This window comes from Palaemon carinicauda, chromosome 27 (genome assembly GCF_036898095.1).
Source record: "Palaemon carinicauda isolate YSFRI2023 chromosome 27, ASM3689809v2, whole genome shotgun sequence".
NCBI lineage: Eukaryota > Metazoa > Arthropoda > Malacostraca > Decapoda > Palaemonidae > Palaemon > Palaemon carinicauda.
Genome location: NC_090751.1, coordinates 46,060,968 through 46,086,054, shown reverse-complemented (window position 1 = coordinate 46,086,054; position 25,087 = coordinate 46,060,968). Strand labels below are relative to the sequence as shown.

General features: G+C 35.3%; 1 protein-coding gene across 2 annotated transcripts; it reads right to left on the bottom strand.

The window, feature by feature from the left end:
• Window positions 1–11,312: 11,312 nt before the first annotated feature.
• LOC137620713 (uridine diphosphate glucose pyrophosphatase NUDT14-like) lies at window positions 11,313–20,708 on the bottom strand. 2 transcript variants are annotated; one of them, XM_068351072.1, is made up of 6 exons: window positions 20,586–20,708; window positions 18,884–18,986; window positions 17,983–18,091; window positions 17,301–17,511; window positions 14,437–14,513; window positions 11,313–13,214 (listed from the first exon to the last, which is right to left on the bottom strand). In XM_068351072.1, the coding sequence occupies exons 2-6, from the start codon at window positions 18,962–18,964 to the stop codon at window positions 13,060–13,062; spliced, it is 633 nt and encodes a 210-aa protein (XP_068207173.1). In that variant the 5' UTR covers window positions 18,965–18,986; window positions 20,586–20,708; the 3' UTR covers window positions 11,313–13,059. The 2 variants fall into 2 exon arrangements, with proteins under 2 accessions (XP_068207173.1, XP_068207172.1); XM_068351071.1 differs by having other exon boundaries at window positions 20,581–20,699.
• Window positions 20,709–25,087: the final 4,379 nt, after the last annotated feature.

Below are 25,087 nucleotides of genomic sequence, written 5' to 3'. Positions count from 1 at the left end.
AAACTTTGGAGGCGCCGTTACAAAGATTGTGTTATGAAAAAATACAGTAACCAGTGCTGCCAACGTCCGATGTAGATCAAATGTTATTTTGTGACCTGTCATACTACTAGGCTAGGTTAGGTGGGTTTGTTAGGTTCTGTGCCCTTTTTGTACTTTTTATATATTGAGTAAAACTTATATGGAGAAATTTAAAATACATATGGAAATATCTATTATTACTATCGTTAGTAATGTCAGCGTGCCGTTGGTAACTCTGTGTACCATACGTCAACGTTGGTAACACTGTGTGTTATTGGTAACGTTGCTAATGTTATCGTTCGTTCGTAAGAGAAGTGACACCGTGCAACTCAAAGTTATCCGAATTGGTTGATCTGTTTGTTTCCGATTGAAATGAACATCAAATTCGGTTAATTCACGTTATTTACCATAGGAAAACAATTATATATCGTTTCCCCAGAATCCCCAGTATGTTTTCCCCACCCAAAACCCCGAGTTCCCGCTGGGGGTCCCCCATTATCGTAGGATATAGATGTATATATATTTCTGAAACTATTCATTTGCGACGGAAACGAGTGTCATTTTTTAAGAGAGCGTAATTTTATCTATAAGAAACTAGTTTTTTTTCCTAGGTTACATTGTCATGTAATTCACTACAAAAATACCTGATAATGATAATATTAGCTAGGGATTAAGTACTTGAAGGTTAAAGGTGTCTGGTTTCAGTTCCAATTCCATCTGAATAGATGCTCACCAGAACGTCAGCCGGGCAAGCCCAATCCCCCGGTGTGGTGCCCAACCACAGCAGTTGCCTCACCAGTAAACAGCTTAAACTCACAGTCCCAGCGGGGATCGATCTGCTGCCATGCGAATGCTAGACGGACACGTTACCACTGTACTAGCTAGCATTAGCCAAGGTTTGTGGTTTGATTATTCTTTAATTGGAAATTTTACTCTCTCTCTCTCTCTCTCTCTCTCTCTCTCATCTCTCTCTCTCTCTCTCTCTCTCTCTCTCTCTCTCTCTCTCTCTCTCTCTCTCTCTCTCTCTCTCTCTAGCATTATATCAGGAGTAATTTAGACTTTCTCCAACCTTAACATCCATCAGTTGCTTGAAAGAAAGCCTTCCTTGTGTAATATGCAATTATTGTATTGTATATTGGACTATTAATTTGTACCTCTCTCCCACTAACTCACATCTGAGGTATGTGTGCAGGGACAATCACTATATTCGTTTTACGACAGTATTCCAGAAAACAAAAAAATAAATAAAGTAATTTTGCACACACACAATGCAGTGTTATCCCTTTGATTCATATTATCAAACTTATTTTTTCTACTCATTATTGTTAGGCTATTACTAGTGTATTTGACCACACAAAAATGACGGCTAACAATTTAGATAGATATGGACACACAAATGCAACCCTTTCCACCCCCTGCTCCTTTCCTAACTACAACCAATCTCACCAGGATATGACTATTCTCTCTCCCTCCTATCGAGACACTGGGAGAGACAGTAGTTATAGGTCTGGCAATGCCACCAAGTGTTACCGGAAAGATATATATATATATAATAGATATATATATATATAATATATATATATATATATATATATATATATATATATATATATATATATATATATATATAATATATATAATCATCTCCTCCTATGCCTATTGACGCAAAGAGCCTTGATTAGATTTCGCCAGTCATCTCTATCTTGAGCTTTTAATTCAATAGTTCTCCATTCATCATCTCATACTTCGTGCTTCATAGTCCTCAGCAATGTAGGCTTGGGTTTTCCAACTCTTCTAGTGTCTTGTGGAGCCCAGCTGAACGTTTGGTGAACTAACCTCTCTTTGGGAGTGCGAAGAGCATACCCAAACCATCTCCATCTACCCCTCATCATGATCTCATCCTCATATGGCACTCGAGTAATCTCTCTCATAGTTTAATTTCTAGTAATATCTTGCCATTCAACTCCCAATATCTTTCTGAGGGCTTTGTTCTCAAATCCATTAAATCTATTGGAGATTGTTTCATTGTCATACCATGAGTCATGTCCATAGAGTAACACTGGTCTCACTAAAATTATATATAGTCTGATTTTTATATGTAATTTCAGGTGATTTGATTTCCAAATTTTACTTTTTTATTTTTATTCTATTTTTATCTTTGTTGATGTACTGTACTTGTATCGATATGTGCTTTGACCTTAATTTCCCTTAATTTCTTATTGCATGATACAAACCATATGAATAATCACTCTATCATGAAATATGGCATCAAATTGACTTACAAGTAAACACAAAACTACATGAGGAAGAGGACACCAATTTAAAATAGCTCTTTGATAAATAAACTATAAAATGAGACTTATGTCAGCCTGTTCAGCATAAAAACTTTCCCTGCAAGTTTGAACTTTTGAAGTTCCTCCGTTTCAACTACGTGATTAGGAAGATCACTCCACAATTTATTCCCAGCTGGAATAAAACTTCTAGAATTCTGTGAAGTATTAAGTCTTGTGATGGAGAGGGCATGACTGTTAGAACTAACTGTCTGCCTAGCACTACATACATGATGGGTAGATCTGAATGCAAAGGATGGTCAGAATTATGAAAAATCGTATACAACATGCATAGCAAACTAACTGAATGACAGATGCTAGAGATTAATACCTAGATCAGGAATAAGAAATTTGATAGTCCGTAAGTTCTTGGCCAATAAATTATGATGAGAATCAGCAGCTGAAGACCAGACAGGAGAACATTACTCCAAACAAGGCAGAATGAAAGAATTAAAATACTTCTTCAGAATAGATTGATCACTGAAAACCTTAAGACTTTCTCAATAAGACTATTTTTTTGTGCAATTGAAGAAGAGATGGACCGAATGTGTTTCTCAAAAGTAAATTTGCTATCAAGAATAACATCTAAAGTTTTAAGTCATAAAAAGTTGAAGAAACATTATCAATGCAAAGATCCAAATGTTGAGGACTCACTGTCCGCAACCTACTTGCAATCATACTGAGTTTTTTTAGAATTCAGCTTCATGCTCCATAATTTGCACCATGCACTAATTTTACCTAGATTTCTATTAAGGGATTCACCAACCCCTGATCTACATTCAGGAGATGGAATTGATGCAAAGAGAGTAGCATCATCTGCGTATGCAACAAGCTTTTTTTCTAGGTCAAACCATATGTCATGTGTATTTAGTATGAAAAGTAACGGGCCAAGAGCGCTACCCTGAGGAACACCTGATATTACATTCCTTTATTCACTATGGTGCCCATCAACAACTCTTTGCGATCTATTAATTAAAAATTCAATAATAATGCTAAGGAACAACCAACCCACTCCCAACTGTTTGAGTTTGAAAACAAGGGCCTCGTGATTAACATGGTCAAAGGCAGCACTAAAATCAAGGCCAGTCATACAAATTCTTGACATCTATCAAGGGATTTCTGTATAGCATTGGAGGTTGTAAGAAGGGCATCACATGCTCTAAGGCCTTTACATAAGCCAAATTGCAAACTAGGGAACAGATGATTATCCTCGGCAAACCAGTTTAGACGTTTTGCCAAATGATGTTAAAAAACTTTAGATAATATGGGTGTTATAGAAATTGAATAGTAAGCAACTGTACTTAAGCTACCACAAACATATTCACATAATGGAGTAACATTACCAATTCTCCAACAAGTGCTAAAAGAACCTCTTGATAACTTGTGGAAAATAACAGATAAATTAATTTATGATAATAGTTGTATTTCTTAGCACAGAATCAAAGTTGTTTAAAATCTTACACCAGGGTGGAATTGAAAAGCATATTGGCTAATTTTTTCCAACTAATATTGTACTATAAATTTAGGATAACAGCCATTTACAAATAACCAAAACATATTTCAAAAGTATTCCTTGAGCATGGACATAAATTTATGGCAATAACTATGCAATCATGACAAATTCAAGTGTGAGACAAGTAAAGCTTTTTACATAAACTGAATTCATACGTTTATTTATGGGCATTTCAGAATCCTTATTTACAAAAAACACAAGGTTTATAAAATGTTCTATCATTACCATAGCACCAGACTCGGTCTACGACTGAATTTGAGTCGTCACAGGATCGTAATTCGTTTATAATACTCTAGCAGACAAATGGTTTGTAAACACAAATGAAATAAATGCAGGATTCCTATAAGAGAATAAATTGATCAAATGCATGTACAAAGTGAAATTTATAAACTTCTTTTACCCTAAGAGGAAAAAGAAATGTTTGCTAAGCAAAGTACATCTGTGGTGTTAATCACTACAGTCTCGTAATACACTATATTTTATTTCTTCAAAAATGCTGCAGTACAGTAGAAGAAATTTTAGATGAATTCAAGTAATGTTTCTACATTATCAAATACTTTAAATTTAAGCTACTGATCATGCTTCATATGAAATGGAACACTAATCTGAAATTATGTACAGTATGGTAAATTGTAAAACCCATCTTCTATGCATTTCGATAGCATGTCCTGTTCGTTTTAATGAACGGACAAACAAGACCTAAAAAATCAGTATACATCACTTATGAGATGGGTGATAAAAAAATCAATATACTGTAACTATAACTAAATTACATAGAAAGAAAGCACTAGGAATCATAGATAGTTGTTCAATACCAATAAAGAAACAGAGAAGCAACACGGGTATCGTTAAGTCAAAACTGATGATGTGTTTCATCTAGTTTTGTCATAAAATTAAGCTAACCAATCAGGCATGATACACAATTGTATATAGGGTAAACTACAAAATGGGTTTTGACAAAGGAAAAACCCATTTTTGGGCAGATGCTGTGTGGTTTCCAAGGCCTTTCCTGTGAAAGGCTAAAACAGGGAATCCAATGCAACATAAAAATACCAAAGAAATATTGTCTCTCTTGCTTTATGATCAGTGTTTCAATGTGCAAAGCAAGGACTCAGCATGTATAAAGGAGACTTACTGTTTAGGCTCTATTAAAACTGACACAGTACCTCCAATGCTGTAAATCATCAGGTAACCAATGACGAGTCCTCGAGAACCAATACTAATACTGGGGACTATGCTTTATGAGCACTAATTTGCGCCAAGCCACCATCTTCTATACTCAGAATGAGAATCAAATCCTGGAGATCACACACTGCAGCTCTTAAAAGTAAATTTCTTCCTTCATCAAATTCTGTTTTTGTGGGTCAATGTACTGTGTGGTCTCCTAGGACTAATACCATTGCAATAACTGAGTAGAACTCGTGTGCCATACAGGACAAATGACTGCAACCAAGCAAACTACTAAATAACACTGTGTAATGGTGAGAAAAAACTAACAAGTCAGACAGTCGCCTCATAACGAAAAAAACTTTGGAGAAGCTAGATGCCTCTCAATATGCTTCTGCTGAGGGACCTGGTTGGTGTGCACCCTCTTCTACACAATTTCCCCTTATGGGTGCCATGAATAAGTCGGGTACCATACACACATGCTTTGATTTATTTCAGGTAGTCTCTTATAAACACCCTGTACCCAGACCAACCCATAAGTTTCTAGCTGTCCTGAAATTGCATATTAAAAAAACTTTCCAATGAGGAAGCAATTTCTCACATTGGGAGTTTTTAGGAATAGAGAGCCGATCAGCTTTCTCTGATAAGGAAGGTCAGTAGAATACAGATAACCCTTGTTAAAAGGGACTTGTTGATCTGGGTATTTTCAAATAGACTACCTTCCAAGATTGTGGATATCTGCAGGTATAATTGCTGGCTAGACTACGGACAGAGGTTACCAACCATTGCTCTTAAGACTAATATAAAGAGGTTCCCTCTCTGAAGAGGCTTTTTGTTTTTGGCCAAACAGAAGACCCAGAATTAGAATTAGGAAATGGTCAGGAATGATGATGATAAACTCATGTCTCTGTAATGCTGCAAGCTCACTGACTCTTAATCCCAAAGCTAATGCTATAGAAAAATTGTTTTTTGGAGTAACTTTAAGGGAAATGGAGGAATTATGCAATTTTGCCAGAACACTGAAGGGGTTGTTGGAGATGGTCATTGTAAAGAAAAAGACTGAGCAATCTTGTGAAAAATTTCTGAGTCTAAATCCACGTACAGACCCTGTTTGAGGGGTTCTGTCTCTGTAGATTAAATGACAAAATGTTAATAGCTTAAACTTCCTATCTCAGAGGTAGGCCAGAAAGGAAGCCACAAGGCACAGGGTTATCTTGCATGGAGACCTATCCCTCCATAGACCATCCGTGCCTTCTCTAGAGACTGGTATTGTCTGGTGGAAGAAGACCTTTTACATCCTATAAAATTTGTCACGTGAGTTGAAAATTCCCTACTATTTATGTGGAAGAGAAATTCCAAGCATCATTCGTTCATTTTAGAATGCCTTACTTTAAGAGCAAGACCCGGGCTCTTGCGTTGGCAGCCTGCAAATTCCAAGCATGAAGGTTCTGGATCGGAAAGGAAGAAGCAAAGATATTTTGACTCCCTACTCGCTGATGCAGCTGTTTTGATCAAAGAGGATGTACCCTCAGCCTCACAAGATGGAGCAGTGGCTACCACTGCTTATTTTGCCAATGTGAAGCTACTAGCAAAGCTGCCCCTGAGAAGTCCTTAAGTATTTGAAGACTTTTAAATCAAACTCAAAGGAAATATAAATCAAGGGCCATCTGTTCTGCTCCAGGTTCGAGTCATTTGCCACTGACTAAGAATCCACATTTAAAGCTACGTACGGAAACTTGTGGTCCTCTTTCGTTGCAAACAGGCCTATACAGAGATTCAGGACAGCCTTTAGAAACTCTTGGAAAAAGTTCTGATCCAAGGTCCATTGTATGTCCGGAGTTATCTGTCTACACAGGGCTTCTGCTAGTACATAGAGAAAACATAAAAGATGAAAGGGGAGAGGAAAAGACCCCTCTCCTGAAGGAACTTTATAATAGGAAGAATAGCTGCAGTTAGAATATTCAAGCAGGATACTTCTATCCTGAGGCAACAAACGGCCTCATGGCTGACTATGAAAATCTTAATATGAACATTTCTTCTTGGATTAAGGCTATTTGGTGTCAGGAAGGCCGCCATCAGTTCCAAAACATTTATGCGAAATGTTGCAAACGGAGAAGACCATTTCCTGAACCCATAGGTCTCCTCTGAATGACCTCCCCAACCTAACCTGGCTGCATCTGAATAGAAGGATCATGGATATCATGGTGAGAGATTAATGGGACCAACATGTACCATACAGTATAGGGGTTTTGGGTCCACATCCAGAGAATTCTTTTGCATTAATTGATAACTTGGCCTGGTTGTCTTAAAACTTTTTCTGAGTTGCTCTGCTCCACATCTAATTGAGGTCCTTTAACCTGTTTTTCAAAACTAGATTGACTATTGAAGCAAACTGAATAAGGCCCAAAACCTTCTCCAATTGCCATCTGAAAGAGAAGTGACTCCGTAGAAAGAAATTGACGTTGTGTAGAATTCTTTGTTGAGATGCTTTTGGAAGGCAGAGATTGCCTTTTGGCATATTAACCACTGGAATATCCTCCTTGGAACTAGTCTTGATTTTGTAAAGTTGATCTGGAAGCTTAGGTCCTGAAGAACTTGCAAGACTTGATGTGTGTACCAGAGGCCAAATTCTTTTGTAACAACCCCATCTAGCCAGTCATACAAATAAGCAATGACCTGAACTCCCTGCAACTGAAGAGTTGATCACTGACTTTGCTTGAAGGGGACCTTGGTACACTATGACTCCTTTACCAAATCCCCTTACTGCAGAATCCAATGTTATTGTGCAGATGAGATCTCCAAGTTACTGGGTAAATACATAGTGCAACCTGCGATCTTATCAAATCCCTTCGCCCAAATGAAAGGTAAAATATGGCATTTTCTTTTCTCTCAAACCTGCTGTTTGTGGTTCCTTATCCTAGGCAGAATTAATTCACTGCAAGAAGAAAGGGCAGTTTATAAGGTCCTAAGCTATGCCTCAAAATCCACAACAGTTGTTATGATAGTAACACCCTCACGACACCATTTATGGTTAGCTGGCCTATTACATCCACTTTGGCAACATTTAGTCTTGATTTCATTCATATGTAATAGAATTCACTATTAAAAATCTTATTTTCTGGGCTCAACCTGTGTCGCTCCGTGAATTTATACTTCCAACCAGATATTTCGGTAACAGTATTGGTGTCCCTAATTCTGATTTCCTTGTATCTCCTTGTCCCAAACCTTTCTTCATCAATACGTACATCCTACTCCGGTAGGGGTATGGAAGGTTGAGAGAAGTTTCATAGTAGAATTTTTCTCTCTGGAGACGGCGGACTGATCCAAGATTAATCCAGCCACCACTATTAAAAAACTTATTTATTAGTATCTCAAAGGAGAGGACTCTTAACACCCCCAGGACCTTACTGTACTAGTACAGTACTTTATTAAGGTTTGAGGCTTAGCTAAGGCTAAACCCCTTCACCTAAATATCAAGAACATAATGGCCCCTTTAACAAATCGAAGAGTATGAGAAGGGGGCCATAACTAAGATATCCTCTTTTCCCTAACTACAAAATAGTTGAAACCCATGGCTTACAAAGCTGATATGTAAGAAAAGGTAAGAGCATATCTAATGTGAGCTACCTCTTCAAGTAGGAAAGAAATGAGACTTGGATAAGGCTAACTCTATTGAAAAACTAAAAGACTCGGGAGACTAACCCTTTCCTGTAACTATCAAGTCCCCCATTCGATGATTTGAAGGGTAAGGAAAGGGGGCCATAACTAGCCCATATTCTCTTCCCTAACCCTAACTACATAACGTATTAGTCGAGCCTATGGCTTAAAAGGTCAATGGGTAGAAAAAGCATGCATATCCCTCCAATACCTATATCAAATAAATATGGTAAGGAAGAGGATTCAGTCACGGGCTAGCTACATGCAAGCACCTCCACCTTTCTCTAACAAGCCTTGAGGGGAAAAAGAGTGCACATTACCACTCCAAATCTGTTTGTGTATTCACCAACAATGCCTTCTAAGTGAAAATACTTAAAAAACAGGCTTATAAAAATAACGGATATTCAGTTTTCCATTATCTCTCATATTGATAAATTTCATATTCAAATGTAGCCTATTCAGATATAATGCCTATTGGCTGGCATGTTTTTGGCAACTAACTACTAAAAGCTACCAATATAATAGCTCAGGAGTGACTTATCATTAGATTAAACATTCTTAAATTAGGCTAGCATATGCAAAAAACTTCAGGATATGCTAGCATAAACATTATTTAAAAGGAATCAGCAACATAAGCTAGACTAAAAGCCAAAGCTGAAAGTCGTTATACAGTGGCAACCTTGAAATATAGCAGGCTATGTTAGATGAAAATTATATAACAAAGGATCAAACTTACAAAAAAACACTAATGATTAAAATTAAAGGGGAATAAAGAATAATAAAAATGGGAAAGGTGATAAGCTACAATAACTTAAACACCTCAGTCCTGTTAAGAAAGATGCAAGTGAATGTCTTCATAGATCGTATTAAGAAGATCACACAAACAAACAAAACAAAGTTTGGAAGCAATCTTGAACAGTAAGTGAACCCCTCAATTGCAATACCAATATCACTAAGAATAATGAATAGCTAAATCATAACTTGGTTCCTTTTACTTAATAGGAATCACTATTGACTATTCTTAATAGTATATAAAGACTTTCCATTTCCTAGAGCGGAGTGGGAAACATCTTGACGACAAGGCGACACAATGGAAAATGACGGCTTGGCACATGTTAGCGCACAAGTAGCATTGGTTCTCGATGATGACTTGTCATCAGTTACCAGATTATATTCAGCAGTGGAGGTGCTGTATTAAGTTTAACACACCCTAAACCTGTATGTCTCCTTTATACACACCGATTCTGTACTTTGCTCATTGATATACTAGCCCCAGAGCAGGTTAGATGATATTTATGGTATTTTTATGTTGTATTGGATTCCCTGTTCCAGCCTTAACAGGAAAGCTCTTGAAGACCACACAGCACATTAACCCCAAAAAGGACTGTATTCAGCTACATTAGCATGAGTACTGCTTAAATCTTCCTTTTGAAATGTTAATAAATCTAAGCTCTAATACTGTATAGTATACTGTACAGTTACATTAATGTTATCCTATAACCCTCTAGGTTTTACAGACACCGTACACATATAATCATTCCCCTACCGTACATTGTTTTTATTACAATATACTGCACTGTTATTTCTCTATTTCAACTCCCTTCAATGTGTTGTTTTCATATTTTAAGCTTTCGTGTTACATCATTGTAAAGTAAAAGTATGTCCCTAAAAGATTAGTACAAGCGTATACTATATTTTTAACATACAGGCATCCAAGAACTAGCAAACAGGTGAAACCTAAGGGTTAATAGTTTAGTTAGACTTTATAGATACAGAGAATACATCTCCATGTTGAATTTAGCATCCAGTGAACATTGTACCATTTGTGTTTTGGCAGTGTTAAGCATTCAGACAAAATCCTCCTAGTTGCCTGATTAAACTCTGTACCCGGTGTCACGGTCTGAACGATCCCCCGGTCTCAGAATTCTCCTTGACATTGTATAATGGTTCTTTTCCGCCATTAGCTCACTTCGCTCGCATGAAAATAAAACATCAAGCTCGTATGTGCTGGCAAGCGGTAATGTTGAGCTGCGCACGCTAAATTACAGAAAAATAAAACTTCAACCTCGTATGCACTGGCAAACGGTAATGTAAGCGCTTGCGCAGATTATAAAGGAGTATTGTGAGACCAGGGGTTGGTTCAGACCGTCACACTGGCATTGTATAAAAATGAAAGGACCCACAAGTTTAAAACAATATTTGATATAGGTCATAAATGTGATTACAGTACACAGAAAAGAAGCAGGTTGTTCATATAAATAAAATACAGGAAAACAGGAAAATGTTATATTGCTTGAAGTCTCTTTGCCGCTTACTAGTTGAATATCACGGAAAGAATATTGTATAATGTACTTATTCTTAGAAGGGAATTATAAAGGATGGGTAATTGGATGTGTGATCAATTAAATCATACCTAGTCAAGAATAGGGTAAAGTGATGTTCTTTACTGTCTTCCATGAGGGAATATAAATTCATATCAATAGTCAGTAAAATTTGATGTCAAAATGCTTCAATTTATTTTGGTACAAATCCCTATGGGGGTATTACAGCTTTCAGTGTCTTTCACAACATGCTATAGACATAACCAGAGTGTATTTATGGAAATCCTTCCGCTTACGGCTACGCTGTATTTTTCCTTTTCACTCATCAACTTCGATCTCCGACAATAAGAAGCCCAGATTGTTCTGTTTTACCCTTCTCCAGTTATTGTTCTTAGGAACAAATATTTTAGAAAACTCTTATAAAAGTCTTAAGATATAACTCAATTGTCTTTATGTAAACAACAGGGCAGTATAGTACTGTATACAAGAAGCATCACAAACTTTTTTACGAGTGCTCGTCTCTTTGAAAGCCAGACATAACTATGACTGGGCAGGAAAGCAATACGAATTTCGTTCTGGAATCAAGGAAGCGAGCTGTACTAGATGGGGTCTTGAACTCATTTAGAAAAATAACAATATTCCATTTCCTCTCCGATTGGCTGTCACTTCGGTCTCATATCCTGATATACACATTCTGCATATACATCTTCACACTTCTCTTAGGGTTACTGAATATAGCAACCTATTCCTGTATAAATTTTTTGAAATATAATGCAACAATCATTATCAGCAAGCTCCAAGAATCCCCATAAGTCATATAACAAAAGTCTTATTTGTTATTGAAATTTAAGAATAAAAATAAGACTGCTACCTTCTAAAGAATAAAGGTCGTTACCTTCTAAAGAATAAAGTTTATTACCTTCTAAAGAATAAAGGTCATTAGCTGAAAATGGAGGCAATTAACAAGAATAAGAAAGAATAGAGTACTGTACTTACAAAATAAAAGATTCTTTACTACATACAACATCCTGAAGAATAATATTTGAGTAAATAATATTACAGTACTTTACACGGTATTATGAAACAGTAGGATATAATAGTCAGTTACCAGATAAAAATTATGGTAATGCATATGTCACTACAAATAATAACCAGAGACAAATTTCCACCGTGAAGAAAATAAAATGCAGCATATGCCATCAAATGCAGTACAGTACTTAACTCAGTGGATTAAACTATCTGCATTATAACCAAAACAACCACAACAATAATAATGATATCCCTAATAACAGCAATGTAATAATAATATTTTTTAATTTTAGGGCATTGCAGTCGATAAAACATACATTAATTTCATTTTCTTTTCCTTACCGCTTGCAACAGAACTTTACAACAACTTCCTGATAAGAAAAAACGTTAACTTTGAAACTACCCTAGTGTCAGTGCATTGAGAGAATCAGTCACTTTATCTGTAATAACAATGGACAAAATATTGTATGTAAAAAATGGATGACGAATACTTCACGTACGGTATAGATATATCAATTTATACTAATCTTTGAAACAGTTCAAACACAATAATAATCTCTTAATCATTTTCCTATGAAATATTTCAGCACTTACTGTATTTTAAGGTCATAGTTGTATTAAAACCTCCTGCCCCCTTTGCATATAAAGCTTCAACTACTCAAATTTAAGCTCTAAAGTAATTATAGCTAAGCATTTTCTGATGGTCCCTCATCAATTTTGGTGTATGAATAAATGCTGCTTAGAGATTGGTGAACATAAATAGAGTTTTCTATCTTATAAATACAGTAATAGCATAATATTTGATCTCACTATTACAATGCAAAATGTCGTACCAAGAGTAAATTTTATTTTCTATCAAAGCTTTCTATTTCATTGTCATTTTTATATGTGGAAAGTTCATTAGGAAGCATAGATACTAACATCAGGAATGACATCAAATACTAATCACAAAAATTTTGATTCTTAGTTGATACGCACCCGAAGTTCTTAATGGTGCTTAAGTTTTCCTTAGAGGTTGTTTGCATCAATCCTTTGGGGCTTTGTTTTGCAAGAACCACATAACTGCAAACAGGAATCCTCCCGGAGAATTCACTGTATCTTGACTTACCAGCGCTCGAACTTCGGGAACTGACATTTCAACCACCTCGATTAATTCGCCTTCAGCTTCTAAGCCTCCACCTAGAAAACAAAAAATTCTTACAGAATGTAAATAAAACTATAGTATTGTATAAAATTTCACTTACAGTGGCTATGAATAGTACTGTAGAATAACTTAACCCTTTTACCCCCAGGCTATTTGGAAATTTCCAACCCTTAACCTCCAGGGGTTAATTTTTTTTTCAAGCACATTTTGCAGTATATATTTTTTAAATTGCTCTAACAGCCTTAATTTTCATCTTAGAGAGGTCAGGTTGGTCTCATTCTCTTGGAAAATGCCTGAAGTTTCTCAAAATATTATCAAAAATATGCAAAAAAAATTTAAATAGCAGTTTTTTGCAAGAACGTACCGGTACGTCCATGGGGGTAAAGGGATGAGTTTTGTGAAACGTACCAGTACGTCCTTTGGGGGTAAAAGGGTTAAAACGAGAATACTTCATCTCAAGTAGTTTACTGTTCTATAACTGAAAGATCTCTTACTTTGTATTGCAGAAGTCAAAATATAAACCAGAATAAATAACATTGCTAAAATTAGGTTTTCAACATATTTTGTTTTACTCTGTTCACACAAATCATTGTCTGCATGTCTCTACAGTTTGCCTTGTACATTGTGTTATAGGTAGTACAAGAGGTTCTTTGTCCTTTTGGCCTTTTCCCATCCAACTGTCCAACTTCAATTTTATCTTGTTCCGCTTTCACTTCCTCATTTAAAAATAGATCCTGCAACTAGATCTGGGAGCAAAATATATGATTTTGTGGTCTAAGGAAACTACAGTTCTTTGTAGTAGTACTGTAATAACAAATTGAAATGGACTGCCATATACGCAAAAATAGAAATGGGTGGTAGTGGTACCCTACTCAATCAAAAGATATCCTTTAATATAAAACTCCAAAATCTTTCACCTACTAAAACAAATAGGGTAAGCTTTGTTATTGAATAGATGAATCTACCGAACGCTCATTCAGAGAAGGAACAGAGGACCCCACTTTGCAGATATAGTTTAAGTACACAAAATACAAAATTTCCTATTAAAGACTGTGCTCCTATCAGAGCCCAACATTTCCTTAGGTAAAAGAATGTTATAAAGTATAGTAAAATTTAATGCAACGTAAATTAAGCTATAGTAGTGTGGTACAGCACTCCAAAAACACACGATTCAGGGTACAATTTAGGCATTATAACAAGTTGTCAGTTCATTAACTGAATTTTATATCTTAAAATTTACAAAATATAAACTCATACCTTGAGATTTCTTCATCTCATTGGTGACTTCAACGTAGAACATTGTCTGAAGGTCTCCTGTAACTCCAACACCAGATCTATTAACACAAGAAGGAATATGTTAGTACTATTCTCACAAATTTCAATATGCTTATCGTGATACATTATACTCCTTTGTATACCAAGTCAATAGTAATGGGTTAATTCCAAAATAATGTCCAGGAAATATTTGTTATGGTCGAATAACAGACTTAGGTATTAGAACAGTCAAATTAGATACCTGAGATACTGAAAAGATACCACTGGCAACTAATAACAAAAGCAATTTAATAATCTTGTCTTTCCCTGGTAGCTAATGAAAAGTAACCCCAAGATGTGTCCTTTTAAGAGCATAGACACCAAATATAGTCTTTATGGCCTATAAGGTTGAGGGATCATAATCAAGGATGAGCCCTTCTCAGACTTAAGCCTACTGAAAAACTTTCAAGTTTTTTAAGTTTCCAAGGTGATGGCCCTGCCTGCTACTTCATCTTCCTCTATAGAGGATTCCAGATCTTTAAAATGGCCATTGGCTATTGTTTCTCTGCGTTCTCTATGCCCCTTGCTGTTTTAAAGGATCGTGTTAACGAAGACTTTCTAACCAACTTCTCTTTTAACATTCAAGATGTTATTGACTAATGCATTACTAGTGGGGAATCCTTTATTTATGGACTACCTAGAACATAGTGACATCCAACAAATATTCAGTCTTAACTGTAGGACATGTGCAGCCTCTCCACTGAGGACAATTACGTATGTAAAACTTCCATACATCCATGGTGAGGCAGTCAGAGTCCTCATAAAGACAGTGTCATTGGGTTATGGATGGCCAGAATCCTTGTGCATTGAGGAGGACCTTGAATAGTAGCCCCATTTAATCAAGAATATTTCTTTACTATTAAATAAAGCTTATGTGAAACCTCTCCAAAAAACAGCATGGATGTTTCCCAGCCTTTTTACGGAGTTGCAAACATGTAGGCCTGCAATTTTATTTTTACTCTTTAGACGGGCAGTGGTTATCAAACTGGGGTCCGTGGTGGTCAAGGGGACTGCAAAGGGGTTACTGAATTTTAAATTTTAGCTGTGGTTCTTGGCCATTCAAGACATGTTGTATGACCGGCAACCCTTGGCTTTAATAATGCTTTCTAATTATAATAAATTATTTTTGACAATGTCGAAAGAGTAAATAAACCTTGACAACTTTTGTTCATTAAAGCGAACACACTTAAATCTCCTGTGTATGCTGAGTTATGCAAAGAAAATGTAATTCAGAACTTGAAACTTCTGTTGCACTTACATGCATGGCTTTCAAAGGGAAACGTATTGAAAGTTTTTGTACTGAGGAAAGAAATAGAATATGAATTTCTGAAAGACACAAAACCAAGAATGTGCAAACATTTTTCAGATGAGCATTTTCTGATGTGCCAGTCTAATTATATTTGGTGGACATATCAATCTGGCTCTGCAAGGAAGAAATCACCGTGCTCCATAGTCATAAAAAGTAATTGCCATCAAAATGAAGCTTACGCTATGATATTCAAAATTAGATAGCAAGGCCTTTTCCACATATAAACATTTTCTTCAAGAAAACAAATGTCACATTGATATCCTTGTGGCGATGATGGTGAAATCATGTTTTCCATAGACTGTATTACAGTGACTTTTGGACTGATCCTACCCCGACGTAGCAAAGAGGGTTCTAAAAGTACAGTTTCCCATTTGAAACTGCTGATGAGTATGAGACTTCATCTTCTACTTTACTTGCCATCAAAACAAAAGCCCAATACAGACTAGATGTTACTTAGGACATGAGTAAACATATCCCAACATGGAAGAATTATTTGAAAGTCAAGCAGGTGCATCTATGCCATAGAACTGTACTATAAATTTGATACATACATACATATATATACCAAGGCACTTCCCCCAATTTTGGGGGGTAGCCGACATCAACAAATGAAACAAAAAAAAAAGGGGGACCTCTACTCTCTACGTTCCTCCCAGCCTAACAAGGGACTCAACCGAGTTCAGCTGGTACTGCTAGGGTGCCACAGCCCATCCCACATTATCCACCACAGATGACGCTTCATAATGCTGAATCCCCTACTGCTGCTACCTTCGCGGTCATCTAAGGCATCGGAGGCAGCAGCAGGGCCTACCGGAACTGCGTCACAATATATTTGATAATTAAGATTTATTGTTTTTGGAATGAATAATTGTTTACCAAATAACATTATTATTTTAATTGATTAATTTTATAAGGAATTGCAAATCATTAACAGAATACTTGAGGACCACAGCCTACAAATTATTGAACAATTTGAGAACCACTGCTTTAGAGCACAGAGAGTGATTGTTCTGTACATGGAGTCTGGCTTTATAAGTGACCAGGTGCATTGCCAGGCCTTACTTTGCACCTATATGGTTGGGAAATACTGTGTGCTACAATAATATTATTGTACTCTATTTCCTTGCACCAATACAAGTGGACTGAAAGTAAGAATAACAATTAGACTCATATTGTGTTGCTATTTCTGGGCGAGGGACCTGTGTCGCCTAGTGAAATGCTCCTTATAGCACCATTTCTAAGGTATAAATACTGTTAAATATACCAGAGAAAAAAGTTGCATGGAATGCCATGAATATACCCAGCTCGCTCACCCTTATAGGGTGTCGGTATAGTAACTGGGGCGTGTTAAAACCGCTATCAGAGGTCCCTTACCAATTAGTCTTCTCCTTCTTCAACATCCCCCATTACTACGATGGACAATATAATTATCATGCTGTTGAAAACAATGTTCTAAACTAATAGCTTTAGGAAGAATAAAACATTCTGCATTTCTCACCTAAAGGTTAGGATTTTTTGAAATCTCTCCAGTGGCACATCATAACCACACTCCTCCAGCACTTCATCTTTAGCATCCTGAACGAGTGACTGATCTTTGTCGTGAATTCCCGCACAGAGTTCTAGGGTGATTCCGTCCTCCCCGCGAAACTTTGAGGTATCGACAACCTTGCAGTCTGGCTCCTTTTGCCTAACTATACTGTAGTACACAGCTGCAAATAAAAATACATTTTTTTAAATTTTCATAACTGTAACAGATGGTCAGCTGTTATGTAATTACCGTTAAACCTTACATATTACAGCATGAAACTAAATAGACAATGAGAATTTTAGATAAGATAATACTGTACTAAAATGAATTAGACATTGGTAAAAATACTCTGGGAAAATATATCAATTTAGAATTAAAACACCTAATAAAGAAGTTGATAATATATTGAACAATATAAAAATTATGAATGAGAAATTCCTTTGAAAATTTTCATCTCAAATTTAACTTGGTAAATTATACATAACAGATACTCTGGGAAAATACATCAATTTAGAATTAAAACACCTGATAAAAAAGTAAATAAATTGAACACAATAAAAATTATGATTGAGAAATTTCTTTAAAGATTTTATCACATACACAATTTGGTAAATTATACATAAAAACAGAATAGTAAACCACACTACTATACCGGGGCGAAATTGTCGCACGAACACGAGCGCTTTCTTATCGGTATTATAGATGATTATTGAAACACTTTCATGTTGTGTCACCAGGTCCCATATCTTCTTTTTACCATCCTGGAAAGAACATAAGATTAACTAGTGTAATTTGACATTATACATATTATTAATACAGTATTGTACATATGAAAGTGACACAATGAATTATCCTTAATACAAAAACACAATCAGAATACAAATTGGAATGAGCATACAGTACTGAACTGTAAAAAGAAATGAATGAGGTACAGTTCTGTGTTCAATATATGATAAACTTGGGTTTGATCTGCAAGTTAATGGAAAACCAGCAATAAATGTCAGATGATATTGGCAAATATAACCCTTGCCCTTATCTCTAGAGACATCAGTCTTGTAATTTCACCCCAAAGCTTGTGTAAGAAGTAATGACCAAAGAAATCCCAGAGTTAGTGAATATGGGGATAAGTCAAAGAACTGCAAAAACTATAATATACACATTTTGGATTACGTTTTTTATGTTGCCTTTGTATAAAATTTTAATTTCTTGTTTTATTCAATTTGAAATAAACAATAAACAGTATTATTTTCTTCTGCAATAACTTGAATATTCTATATGCAAAGTCAAATTTATAATTTTTGTATGCATACTTCTTGAAAATGTGTTGTTCATAAGTCTAGGATGTGCCATGGTCAGTCTATATTTTAAAAAACAATACAGTAATATATTCTAACAGATTTTTGGTCAGCAAATTGCAAGAATTGTATATTTAGGTCTGAATATTTCCTTAGTATATATAACACAAATTATTTTTATATATCTTTAGTCACCAATCAAAAGAAACTATTTAAACCTGTATAGAACATAAGGTACAGTGAACACTTTTTCCAAACCTGTTTATAATGCATTCGGTATGGAACAACAAATTTTGACTCCGTAAGAGGTTCTACAGATACATCTTCAATCTTATCCATGACTGCTCTTGAATCTTTTTTTCTGGAAAAGATTGAAAAAATATAAATATCCCTTAATAAATAAAACAAGTTATAAAGTACTATAAGATTAATAGTTAAAAATATAGGACACATGTTTATGTAAAATTACCAGTTCATTATACATTTCTATACTTTTAAAACAAAAAGAAACAAAGACAGGAAAGGAAAGTTTTGTAAAATTTCATACAGAATTAAATAAGAAAATGTATACTACACAACTTAAGATATCCAGACACACCATATGCTATACTGTAAGCTACTGTACTTAAAACTCTTGAATGAACAATTGTAAGCATAGTATTTAGCTTGATGCCATGTCACACATAGCTGTTAGTAATTTAGGCAGTTAACATCAGCAGGACATAAAGCTCATTAATATTCATAAAAATATGTGAACCTGCTAGAGAGGAAATAAACATCAACTATGTTCGATTGTCATCTCAGAGTTGAAGCAAGATATTAGGTTAAAAATAATCTGTTAAAAAGGATAAAATTTCAATGATTACCAACCAATTCCTCTCATACTTGTTTCTAATTTTGTCAATAGGTTTTTGTACACAACTGGATCTACGACATTCTTATTACAGTATGTGGACTGAGCTTAATTTTGTTTTTACATTTCACCAAGGGTAAAAATTAAAAAACAACTAACATTTATAAATAGCGTATAGTGTATGACAACAACATGCTCTGCAACAGTTTTGACTGTAAAACCACACTTTAAAAGGGAAACACTAAGGTTCCACACTTAGCCTAACCTACGAGCTGTATCCTTACCTACCGTGGTAGGGCTAGGGCCCCGTGCGACCCCCTTAGGCTACCATATCCTTAGCTTACCCTAAGACAAAGTCTCAACCCCGTGTTGGCTTCCGAAACAGCTTCACTCCAATGTAACATTAACTCGTATTTCTCAAATCGTACGATTAGCTTCATATCGTATTTACTTGTTACTTGTTTTGGGTTTAAATCCAACCCTCCACTGAAGTCGAGTGAACTACTTCTCGGGTGGGTCCATATTAATCATCTAACGAAACATTTTCATTATAACTTTTATAATTCTTTGATTGTAGCATCTTCCAAATCATATGATCTTGTGAAAAGTAATGTCTTTAGTTTCTTCTTAAATTCAATTGCTCCCTTTAGGTCCTTCATTTCAGTTGGCAGTTTATTATAATGTCTAGGCGCACAGTAGCTAAAAGCCCTTTCACCAAATTTACTATTTGTTCTTGGTTCAGATAGCCTATGTTTGTCACTCATGTGTCTTATGTTAACATTAGTTTCTAGTTCTAGTTTGTTCAGGCATTCTTTTAGATATTTTGGTTCAGTATCTTAAACCCGATAAACAATATCTACTCAAACAAAATCGATTTGACAAATAATAAGAAAGTTTATGCCTGTCCCAACGAACTAGATTCACCCTCCAAAAGCAATATATGGGCTAAAGTTGAGTAAGTATAGCAACCCTTAAGCCCACCTACGTTAGGTTAGGCTTAAATTATACCTTGAGTCTGAGTGAGTTACGTCTACGAACCCCTTATAAAAACTATCGATATAATTCATCATAAAGGGTTATGAATAACAAATTCATTACTCACTTAACGTCAGAGGTAGCTTGGTTCTTGTGATACGAGAGAAAATGTGTAATCAGATTCGCAGAATGAATAATAACACGTCTCCGTTACCATGACAACGGGAACGCGGCACCGGAAGAAGATTGAATCAGCTGATTTGATAAACAGTTGCGTTTAGTACACCATTTTCATTAAGTAATATTATTTTAGCTAAATACTTTTTTGCTTATTGCTAATTTTGAGATTAAATATAATCTTATTTAATTTATAAAATTGTTTATTTATTATATTTCAGTTTCATGGTAACAGAGACTTGTTATTATTTGATAAACAGTTGCGTTTAGTATAAAATTATGATTACGTTTCATTATTTTAGCTCAATACTTTTTTGCTTAATACTAATTTTGAGATTTGTTATATTTTTCTACATTATAAAATTAATAATTTATTAGTTTCTAGTTTTATCAACTTTATAAAAGTAATACAGTTTGGATGAAGTACGTCTGCCATGCCCTTAACTGCCAAGCTGATTTGATAAATAGTTGCGTTTAGTACAACATTTTAATTTTATAGTTCATTCGTTTTTCGTGAAATGTTAATTTTTAAATTAAGTATAATTTTGCATTAAGTATAAAAGTAATGGTTTAATATTTACTCATTTCATTGCCCGTAAGGTTACGTTTCATGCTAATGTTTTATGCAAGGTCGAAAGAAAACCACACGGTCCACGACGAGAACAAGAAAATAATAGAAAATATATTCAACGTGCAAGGAATGAAAAATATGAAAAAGGTTAAATAAAATCAAAGAGATAGAATGAAGAAGAAAACAGATTTTCTCCAAAAACACCCCGGACAGGATCAAAAGATATATACGACCTTAGAGCTATTCTTTTTATGAGTAAATTTTGGAAGGATCTCTGGTGTTTGCAAATTCAATATTCAAGTAAACCATAATCAACATTACAATAATTAAAAAAAAATTCCTAATTGTCGATTGTCATAAATAAAACAAAGGTTTATATTTTCGTATTTCCTTGAAATTACAAAGAAAGTAAGAATGCGATTTCTAATCAGTGAAATTAGAAATAGAAAAATGTTAAATATATGACAATCAGTTTAGGATCTCCAATTTGAAATTGTGTGATTGTAGTTGGAAATAAATTCAGAAACCATGAGTGATGTGTAGCAATTTAGGATTTTTTTTTACATAATATATTACTCAAAGGTTTTCATGATGAAAGTAGCCCATGCGTTAGCATTTCTATAGTATTTGAGTGACTTGTTTGTTGTTAAAGTTGGCCAGAAACAAGTATGTGTTTTATGCCCATGGTAGTTTAAGATATTTGTGGATAGAAGGATGTGAGAACTTACTTTTGAACGAGAGAGAGAGAGAGAGAGAGAGAGAGAGAGAGAGAGAGAGAGAGAGAGAGAGAGGAGAGAGAGAGAGAGAGAGAGAGAGAGAGATTATGCTTGCAAATGGATTTAACTGTTAATAATAATGGATGTTGCAAGAATAAAAACTTTTGATTTAAGAGTGAACGTAACCGTTGATGGTGAGATAATAATGGGGTCTCTTCGTAGAGTTTACAAATATAGTATTATTATTATTATTATTACTATCCAGGCTACAACCCTAGTTGGAAAAGCAAGATGCTATAAGCCCAGGGGCTCCAACTGGGAAAAATAGCCCAGTGAGGAAAAGAAACAAGGAAATAAACAAATGAAGAGAACAAATTAACAACAAATCATTCTAAAGAAAGTAACAACGTCAAAACAGACATGTCATATATAAACTATTAACATAAAAAACAATTTGAAACTTAATGCCGGGTAATTTTCATTATTCAACAATTATTCAAAATATTCTATCAATTTACTCTTAATGTCTTCCTCCCTATGCAATATATATTCATGTGTCCCAGTTGTTCCAAATCCTGCTCTCTGTTCCTCTAGTTTGAAATTTTTATATTTATCTTTTTCTCCTTCACTTGTTCCTAGCCTTAGATGAAGGGCACCAAGGTATTCTCTTTTAATCATTATTAATTTGCAATGACCAACGATACTTAACCAAATGCTTACTTTTACAATTATGATAGAATATTCATTCGCCTCTCCTTTTCATGAATAAAAATAACTGCTTGATTTGAAATTGTTTGAACAACAAATATAAGAAAGGTTTAAAAGACTACTACATTAGTTTTAACTATCTATTAATTAATTATTCTGGCTATAGGTACAAAATTATATGCAGTACATGAAATCGTAAATGGCGTAATATGACGTAAGTCTCTTACGTCATATCTACGTCACAGCTTTTCCATTTTGTGATCCTTGAATTCTGTTACCGGTAAGCTGCTACTCATTTTGGACCTTATGCAGTGTTTGGCGAATTTAACCCTTGTTATACCCCCTTGGAAGATGTCTGTGATGTTTTTTGGAAGCACGGGTATGTAATAATTTCAATTTCGTTTGATATTTTGATTTTTAGGTTTTATAATTGGAAGTTAGAAGATTTACTTGGGCCACCATCTGATGTAAACATTTAGAGTTGAGGATCTTTAAGTAGATGGTTACATGTGTTCGCTCTGGCTCGGCTAATAACTCTTGCGGGGTCACCGTAAGTTAATTTTGGGTTTCTTAGCGATTGAAATGGTAGCCAGTAGGAGTTCTTACTTTAGAATGGGATATTGTAGTCTTAATACCTTCATAGGTGCTTTTTTGACATTACCTGTGACTGCTCCTCCATCCCTTAGTACCTTCACTTGGCATTTTTGGCCTTAGGCCATGTCGTCGTGATGAAGTTCCTTCGAAGGTAGCTTCCTAGGTTTATTGGACCTACAGTGATATATCCCAGACAATTTACCAAAGGTATCCAGAATTCTAACTCCTGGAGCGAATATCCCTTAAAATTTTACGACATGGCTACCTCACCCAAAAATAGATTTTTCGCTTCGCTCAAAATCCGTTTATTGTAGTTTCTTATTGGTTAGTTATCATGCCTTCGGTCCCCAGCTATGTGTTTTATTAGCGTACAGTGCAATACTGTATAATGTTAGTTCATGAGAAATGACAATCAGACGTTATGAGCCCCACTATTTTAAGGGTGTGCCTGAAAAGTGTAAAGGAATATAAAGTAATACTGTAAAGGGATATAGAATGTCTATTAGTAGTCTATACTCCTTAGAAAGGGATTGGTAGTACACCTGCGATGGCCATTGGCAAATTACAGCATGGGTGATAATGTGAGTGTGTAAGGAACATTATTGGGCTTCAAGTTCGGCTATAGTTTTACTAATTTTTGCTGCACCGCGGTTCGCTGCGCTCGCAAAATTAACATAACATCACTGCAATGTTCTGGCAAGTGGTAGGTGTTGGGTTGCGCTTTCAAAATTTGTGGATCACTATTTTGGCTATATCTTAAAACTAAGGATTTTGCTCCACTGTGGCGCACTTTGCTTGCCCCCCCCCCCCCCCCCCCCCCCAAAAAAAAAGAAAAAAAAAATTAAAGAATTATTGCTATGTTCTGGCAAGCAGTGCATATTAAGCTGCTCTCGCAAACCTCGGTCATTATTTCGGAGACTTTTTTACATGCTCAAGATCAACAATAGCTATATGGCTACTGTCTGGAAAACTTGAGGAAACTTACAATATTGTCCTCCTTTACGTTCCTTTATGCTTTCTATGCTCCGTTTTGGTCCTTTATGTATTCAGTAACACCTCTATTTTAAACCCCATAAAGTAAGTCGGCAGTAAATAACATAGGTTATAATTTGGGTCCACTATAGAACAGCACAATATTAAAGACATTGGAACTTGCATAATTGAATAGATCTTTGCAAATACTATTTCAAATCCCATATATGACTAGTGGAAACTTCTATTAACGAAGTTACAGGTTTTAAGAAGTTCCTGTTTCGCTCTTATCTTAGTATATACCATAGGAATCTCCTTCCATCCGGTAGTTAAAAAAAGCTGATAGGTGGTGCTGCTGTCGTAAGTTACTTGTTGGAACAGAATAAACGGGCGAACATTATATGTTCTAAAACTTTTAAAATTTTTTAATATAGAATATGAGGTTAAGGTCTAGGAGAGGGCCGCATGAAGATATCACTGATATTCAATTTATTTTTACTAGAATATGTAGGAATGTATGTATATAATGGTATACCAGTGAGATAATTTAGTGAAAATCAATAATAGTCGAAATATCGACGATCAAACTCACGCTACTCTAGTCTTCCTCCCAGATTTTTCTAAGTCTGTTTTTATTGTTGACTGTCTTATTTTTGCTCAAATGAGCCCTGTAACCACTATAATCCGCAGACAAACTAGTCCACTATGACGTCTTCACGTTTGGCCAATCACAGTGCGACAATACATTTTCTTTCCCAATGACGTCTTCACGTTTGGCCAATCACAGTGCGACAATACATTTTCTTACCCAGCCATTTTAGTTCGTTCTTAGACATCGAGGCCGTAGCAAGCACGTCATCTGATATTGCACAAGAAGTTGAAATTCCATCTTCTTG